General features: G+C 41.3%; 1 protein-coding gene across 1 annotated transcript; it reads left to right on the top strand.

Annotated features, from left to right (window-relative positions):
- The first annotated feature begins 293 nt into the window (after positions 1–293).
- Positions 294–7,381, top strand: GPRC5D (G protein-coupled receptor class C group 5 member D). Its single transcript, XM_023539893.2, has 3 exons — positions 294–1,261; positions 5,931–5,998; positions 7,090–7,381. Exons 1-3 carry the CDS (start codon positions 367–369, stop codon positions 7,159–7,161), a joined length of 1,035 nt encoding a protein of 344 aa, XP_023395661.2. The 5' UTR covers positions 294–366; the 3' UTR covers positions 7,162–7,381.
- The last annotated feature ends 862 nt before the right edge of the window (positions 7,382–8,243 follow it).

The following is an 8,243-nucleotide window of genomic DNA, read 5'->3' on the forward strand; positions in this document are numbered from 1 at the left end:
CCATACACAAGGGCTATAAATTTTGAGGTAATATATGTGGCAGTATTTCCTGTCCCTTTGGACCGTTTATAAATATGCTTTTGATTTTTTTTTCCCCTAGGGAAGCATAACATTTAGATAAGTACCAAGAGTCAAACAAAATGTAACTCGGCTCTCTCCAGCATCTAGTGACAATTTGAGGCAAGCCATTTTATTTAGTATGCCCAGGGGTCTTCATTTTAGAATGAGACACATTTATAGTGTCCTGTTTGGCCCAGGACTATGCAAAGGTGCTCATGTGGGTGAATATAAAGTGCTAAGTTTGTCTTACCTTTTTTCTACAGAGGATCAGAAGACCGTTCTCGTGAGGGCCACCTATAAGTCACCATGTATGATGACTGCATTGAGTCCAATGGGGATTATTATTTCCTCTGTGACACTGAGGGGGCATGGGGCATTGTTCTGGAGTCTGTGGCAGCAATTGGCATAGTGGTTACAATTATACTGCTCTTGGCATTTCTCTTCTTCATGCGAAAGGTTCAAGACTGCAGCCAGTGGAATGTCCTTCCCACCCAGCTCCTCTTTCTCCTGGGTGTGCTAGGGCTCTTTGGCCTTGCTTTTGCCTTCATCATCCAGCTCAATCAGCAAACTGCCCCTGTACGTTACTTTCTTTTTGGGGTACTCTTTGCTTTCTGTTTCTCATGTCTCTTGGCTCATGCCTCCAACCTGGTGAAGCTGGTCCGGGGTAGAGTCTCCTTCACTTGGACAACAATTCTGTGCATTGCTATTGGTTGCAGCCTGTTGCAGATAATAATTGCCATTGAGTATGTGACTCTCATGATGACCAGAGGTATGATGTTTGTGCACATGACACCCTGTGATCTCAACGTGGACTTTGTCGTACTCCTGGTCTATGTCCTCTTCCTGATGGCCCTCACATTCTTCGTCTCCAAAGCCACCTTCTGTGGCCCATGTGAGAACTGGAAGCAGCATGGAAGGCTCATCTTTGTTACTGTGTTCATCTCTATCATTATCTGGGTCATATGGATCTCCATGCTTATGAGAGGCAACCCACAGCTCCAGCGGCAGCCCCAGTGGGACGACCCCGTCATCTGCATTGCTCTGGTCACCAACGCGTGGGTTTTCCTGCTTCTGTACATCATACCTGAGCTCTGCATTCTGTACAGGTCACGTAAGCAGGATTGCCCTTTACAGGGCAACACCGGCCCAGTGCCAGGCTACCAACACAGCTTCAGAGTGGAGAACCAAGAGCTCTCAAGAGGTACTTTCCGAGGGTTTCAGGGAACAGGGAGGCTCCCCAGTGGAAGAAACAGGAGAGAAGTGGGGTGCCAGAATAGGCCAAAAAGTAACAAAAAGGGAGTGGGTCAGATTGTAGGTAGGTGACTTAATAGCTGAGGCATGGAGATGAAGACACCCAGAAACAAGAATAAACTTTTATGAAAAATCAGTTCTTCCAAAATATGGAGATTTATGGGGAGAGACCAAAAGAGGCATGAAATCAAAGGCTTCAAATGATGAGGGTGTGGCTCTGAGTACTCAGGCTGGGTAAAGGCACCCACTATAAAATGAGTTAACCAGCCACAAACTAGGCTGGGACTATGTAATTGCATGACATATAATAAGTCCAGCTGCTTTAGCCATCAAATACAGAAGTCAATCCTGGCATCAGTGATTGACACTTTTAAAATTTAAGTCCCCAAGCTAATTTACCCAAATATAACACTAAACTGGTTTGTAGGGCTTATCACTTCATTAAAGTCACAATGCCCAACAGCTTCTGGATTTTTACTTTTCAAACCCTTCATTGCTCAAGACTGTTCAAGGTTTACAAAAAGCCACAGGAAGAGCCATTAAATCTGAATCCTGGGTAAAGGCTCAGATATATAGTCTTTAGTTAGAATAAAGCAACTTGCTTATGTGACATTTTCGTAATAATTTTTTATCCTTATATAAGACCAGGGTAGCTGACTATACTTTGTTAAGGAATAAGATATATTGTCCACGACAACAAGGATGCTTGAACCCCAACAAACCTGGAGGAAATATTAGCTAATTTTAGTTCTCTGGAAATATGTCAAAACTCATGAGTTCCTTTATGAAACATCTGGCCTATTATTCATAACCCCATATCATAGTTTTACATTAATTTTGTGTCTTAATAGGCATCTGATTTCTCACAATTTATTTCTAATGCACAAAAATGATGTTATTTCATATATTGTATGGCACATATAATGTTCACTAGACTAGAAAATTAATGGAAGATTTCCTTTTAAGTACATACACTTTTTTGAGCTGTAATCTATGGGTAATTACATACTCAAATTAAATCCTGTTCAGATAGATGCATCCATTAATTCTTTTCAGCTCAGTTGACCAAGTCGGAAATTGACACCATACATGCTTCCTATAAAAGTTTTTAACTGCTTGTTGGTGATGCCCAATCAGATCACTGAGGTGTGTGGTAGAATTGCAGAGTCAACCTTTCTTGAAACTACATTTCATAGTGCTCAGCAGAAGATTGGATAAAACTGCTTGTGTTTGTTTTGTTTTAAGTATGTTTCCAAGAAACAAAAGCCAGAGAGAGACAGAAATTCTTGGAGGTTCACAATAACCCAGTACACACTGGGACTTGTAGTAACCAATACTCCATGCCCCCAAAATATTAGGTAAGTTTTTAAAGCATTCTAAGGAGTGTCTGAGTTGAAGAGCAAGGGCTTGAGGAGGTACAAGGTACCTGGTTTAGTCAGGACTATACTTATTACCCAAACATGATTAGAAAATTATTCTGCAAATGGTAGTCAATGCCAATGTAACATATCATTTGGTAAAATATATATATATATATATTTACCAATAGTATAGTAAAGAACACAGAGATTGCTCTGAGATTAAACAGAATAACCAGAAACTTAAGCTCAGAAAATAGAATCAGAATTTAGGTAACCTGGGAAAAGTAAATCAAAAATTAGAGGAATGAATAAAACTCAATAAAACGTGCAGGAGTATGCCTGGCTAGGAAAAACAAATAGATACAGAATAGTAAGAGTCAGGAAAGAATAAGCAATAACTTGAAAAACCCTAAGTGTTATCCTAGATCATGAACTGAGGTGGAAAAGCAGCTTACCACTGTCCTTGTTTTATTTGCTCAAGAAACAAGCACAATGTGACTCCAGTCATATAATTATTCGATTACCACTGGGCTATGGGACCCAGAATTATTCAGTTGAGGGAAGAGTAGGACGAGGGGTGATTAGCAGGGAATTCCACAAATATGAAGACCTCTCCCTAAGAGGCTGTTGTCCTGTGTCTTCCAACTCCAACTAAAAATGGAAATGCATTCAAACTGAAGCATGAGAGATTTAGATTAAAGATGAAAATAAGAGTTGATGAGTACTGAAACAGCTCAGCAAAGAGGATTAAGGACTCCATTTCCCTGGAAGTTTTTAAAAAGATTAGGCTTTATCTCTCTGAAGTGGCTTAAGGACTTAATTCCAAGATACAAAAACATCTGGATGGAGAGTTAAAATGCAATCAAGCATGTTGCTACAGGACCTCAAACAAATGGGCCTAAATATTCCTTGCCCTGTGTTATGAGTGTGTTCCTGGAAAGCTGTAAATAGTAATTGAACTTTTAAAATCAGTTGCTGTCTTAACTAAGCCTCTAAAATGTGATATAATTTGCAGAGATCTTAAATATAGAAGAAAATCATTCAGGAATCTTTTTTATGAAAGGAAATCTTTTAATGATTGCCTGTTTTATCTGTTTCAGATTGATTACAATTTTGTTATATCAAGTTTGCTAAAAGCAAGATCCATCTACCTTTGAAAGTATCACATTACCGACTGCACTTTTGTATCTACTGTTTGAGTTTGGACAAACTCGTATGTTTCTTTTTTAAGGTACTAGGACAAGTATAAGCAATGAGTCCACATAACATAAAATGGATCAATGAGGTGAAGCAAGAGAAAAGAATTCCTGCAAACCTAAGTCATTCAGATTGTTTTCTTTAGCAAACACCAAATTTTGCTGAACATAGCCCTTTTTGACAATTCACAACTTCTTTTTTTCTTCAAGCACCTACCTTACCAGGGGAAACCCAATTTGAATGGTCCCGAGCAGTATAATTTTTGTTTGTTCGTCTGTGGGAAGCTTTTTTGTTTTTTTGCCACCCTGAAGAGCCCACAGGTCAGAAAGAGAGAACTGAGATAAAGCAGGGAAAGAGACAGTGAGCCATGGGCAGGATTTGTTTGCTTGGTCTGAGGAAAGAGAAAGCAAGGACAGTAACATTAATAAAGCCTGAGGAAGCATCAGCATAAGCAGGCAGCATGGGGCATCAGAAAGAGCAGAATCTGGCCCCGCACATCCTGGCTTTGAGACTCGCTCTGCCTCTTACCAACTTTGAGACCATACCAAGGTCCTCAACTTCTGGGAGCCTCAAACTCTTTGTCTTTAAAAAATGATTACAATGTCCCTGCCTCCTCTACATATAAATGCTAGATCTTACTTATCCTATCAAGATTTCACATCATGAGGTGGTTGCAGGTTTAACACAGAGAAAGACTCAGCCTTTTGATAAAGCCATGACCAGTAACTAGAGCTGTACGAATTGGGCTGCTTTCATTTATGACCTGACCTGATGAGACAAGATGTTGGATGAAAGTTTGTTGCCAAGGGACTGAGCGTGAAGGAGGCTTTCATGCCACAAAGAACAAAGTTTAACCAAGGATTAGTTCGTTCTGCCACATAGCAAAGACGGGCACGTCATATGTCACAGAATCAAACCCTCTAAAAAGTCCCAGTAGGAGCAGTATGACGGAACATCAGTAGTAACTACACCAACACCAATAACAATAATATACAGGAGACAGCACATATGAGGTTTTCTATATGTTGTTGTTTTGTGTGGTTGAGTTGGTTCTGACTCATTGTGACCCTATAAAACAGAGCAGAACTGAGTTTCCAAGGAGCGGTTGACGGATGCAAACTGCCAACCTTTTGGTTAGCAGCCAAGCTCTTAACCACTGCACCACCAGGGCTCCAGGTTTTCTATATAGCATGCATTATTCTAAGGGCTTTACATATATTAATTGGTTTAATCCTCAAATAACCCTACAAAATAGATTTACTATTACGGTGACCATCATCCTTCTCTTATTCCCATCAGGAAACAAAGGCAATGAAAGGTTAAGGAACTTGGCCCCCGATAGCAAAGCTAACAAGTGAAAGAGCCACGCAGTCCTGCTCCAGGTTCATGAGCTCAATGTTAGAGCCTCTAAGTTAGAGCCTCGTCAAATAACGAATACATACTGACCAAGTGCCTGACCTTAGAGAGGAAGCAGCCAAAAAGCAGATACAGTTCCTGTCTTCATGGAGCTTACAGCCTGGTTGAGGAGACAGACATTAAACAAATAACTGTGTGTACATGTGATTATTCTGTGACAGTATAGAATTATCTCTAGGAATTTTTTTTATTATGTCCAGTTTAAAATTTGAATCAAAGCTTGTATAGTATTGAGCCTAAAGAGACCTTAGAGATAATCTAGTTTTATTTATTTTACCATTGAAGAGCGTGAGATGTCCAAGGTCACACAGGTTATTCTGAGAGAACAAGGACTGACCCAGCACTAGTGTTCTTTCTCTAGAAAGTGATGACTCTTCAGCCTCTTCAATCATTAAACACAGATGTTCTTCTCCTGAACGCAGAATAACTATCCATCTACAACCTTCCTAATCAACTTTAAAAACATTTTTTTCATCACGGATTTTTTTTTAAAAAAAAACAGCTTAAACTGAGTTTTTTTTATATAGCATTTTCTTGCTTTAGAGGGTCAGGAGCCTCTTGGCAAGCCATTGAGTCTTCCCTTGTCCTCATGTGCTGTTTCTACATGAACCTCTGACATTAACTCAGCCCTCCTTTGGCTTTCAGCCCGAGACAGTGATGGCGCTGAGGAGGATGTAGCATTATCTTCCTGTGGTACCCCCATTCAGCTGCAGGTAAATGTGCTCGTCTACTTTCACCAGAGCAAGCACTCCTTACTCAGAAGAGCCTTCAGGGTTCATTTCCAATGGTGTTTACCAACCTGAGAGAGGAGAGGCAGGGCAAGAACATCTCTAAAGGTGTGTGGCGCTTGAGCCATCCAGATTTGAGCCATACCAGAACAGTGTAACAAGGACAAGTCACGCCTTTTGCCTCTGCCAAGCCCTTTTCAGTCCTCTCCACCATCGCCATCAACAACATATTTTAAAGCAGGTAGAATGTCCAAGGAAAGAAAAGGCAGCTTGACAGATTTGTCTGAGTGTGAAGAGGAGCAGCAGGCTCAGGCTTTTTTGCCTTGGGAACAACAGGGAATTGTTAATATGTGTGAGCACGGGATCTGTTTTTAGAATCAGTGGTCTAAATGTATCCCCTGAGCCCCCCTGGCTGCCTCTCTGAGTCACTGTCTCGCTCCAGCAGCCCAGGCTGACCCAAGAACTGGGTTAGGTCTGTCATCATCATCTGGATGCCCAGATGGGTGTACCAGTTACAATCCTTTCAGGCAAAAACAGAGGGAGTGCTGCTGAACTGAACCGGAGGCAACTCATATTTGTGCAGCTCTTGTATTATGGGGACCAAAAGTAACTACAATCCAAGAGTGAGAGTCACGCTCAGACCATTTGTTCTAAGAACTTTATTAGGCAATCCTAACTAGGCAAATCCCTCTGGTACATTATCTGGAATTTAGCCTTTTCCTGGAATGACACACAAACACATGTATAGCTATATCATTTGTTATAATTAACCCACGAGAGGGCATTTACACAATGAAAAAATCTTTCCTGGCCCCTCCAAGAAGTTCTTGGATTTGTTTCAATTTCCAGGGACCTGCTAGCTATTCCAGAACCTTGCAAAAAGATTCCTGTTAACAACTAAGAGGAGAGATGGTAGGTAAAGAAGTTCTGATGTGGGTAGACTCAATGTTTTCTTCTTTTTGTTTATTAACAAAGGATTAGATGATGGTGAAATGATAATATTTCAGAGATAGTTCTGGGGAGTATCACCTCTTATGTTGGCTCAGAAAGTTGATGAGGCGTTTCTTCCTTTCCAGCCTGTTGATCCCACACAAGAGTATTTAATCCCACGGGCTAAACTAAGCCCCCAGCAAGATGCAGGATTATAAAGTCCACAAGAAATATGAGTAGCGAAAACCCAGGAGATGATCCTGGTTAACAGAGCCCTGACGAGCCCCCGCGGAGCCCACAAAGTCCTGTTACCAACAGAGCATCGACTTGTCTTTTTTCCTGTTAACTAGCTTCTCCATCTGTCTGGACTCTTCATCACAAAACTGCTCTTTCAAGTGTAATTACAGTCTTGTTGGCCACCCTACCTGGACTGTGTGTCTTTTTCTTCATTCATGTAACTGAGAAATTCCTTTCCTTAGCAATGCAGGGAAGAATTGGTGCCTCTTACTAACAGGCCCCGAAGACCCTGGTCTGAAGAAATTAGGGTCATGCTAATGTGAAAAAGATTAGTGGCAACTTACTACTGGATTACTCCTCTACACATTTTCTATAAAGGGCCCCTAAGTATGATTGAAGGTCCCTGGGTGGCGCAAACAGTTTGCACTCAACTGTTAACCTAAAGGTTGGAAGTTCAAACCCTCCCTGAGGTACCATGGGGGGGAAAAAAAAAAGCCTGTCGATCTGCTTCCGTTAAGATTACAGCCAAGAAAATCCTATGGAGCCGTTCTGTTCTATAAGGCATTTGGTCACCATGACTCGGAATCGACTGACAGCAAATAACAATTGACTTAGAACTTGTGATAAATCCCCACAATTGGGCAATTTAAATAACATAGACATTTTCATGGACTTGCAGGCTGGCAGGTTTTCTACCATGGTGTTACCATGACATACTAGTATGGCAGCAGATGTGGTGAGGTCAATAACCGGCTTTGATGAACCAGTAACAGCAAAGAAAGAGCCACCCCAGCTGATACTCATAAAGGATTTTACGTGGTGAACATAAAAAGCCCAGCCTGTCTGTCTTGTTCCTAATGAGCCTTTACCTCTGCACCAATGACCTTGCTATCATTCCTCATGCAGCCCCACATCCTTCTCAATGGAGTCGTCTGTCATTTGTGTCCAAACCCACCAAAACCAAACCCATTGCCGTGGAGTCAATTCTGGCTCATAGCAGCCCTATAGGACAGAGTAGAAGTACCCCATAGGTTTTCCAAGCCTGTAATGTTTACGGAAGCAG

Source organism: Loxodonta africana, chromosome 4, assembly GCF_030014295.1.
Source record: "Loxodonta africana isolate mLoxAfr1 chromosome 4, mLoxAfr1.hap2, whole genome shotgun sequence".
Lineage (NCBI taxonomy): Eukaryota > Metazoa > Chordata > Mammalia > Proboscidea > Elephantidae > Loxodonta > Loxodonta africana.

What these genes read in the sequence shown, in the direction of transcription:
- GPRC5D (XM_023539893.2), top strand. Translation starts at nt 367, where the DNA reads ATGTATGATGACTGCATTGAGTCCAATGGGGATTATTATTTCCTCTGT. An exon ending in GAACCAAGAGCTCTCAAGAG is followed by an intron (nt 1,262 to 5,930) that starts GTACTTTCCGAG and finishes TTTGGCTTTCAG; the next exon opens with CCCGAGACAGTGATGGCGCT. An exon ending in GTACCCCCATTCAGCTGCAG is followed by an intron (nt 5,999 to 7,089) that starts GTAAATGTGCTC and finishes CTTCCTTTCCAG; the next exon opens with CCTGTTGATCCCACACAAGA.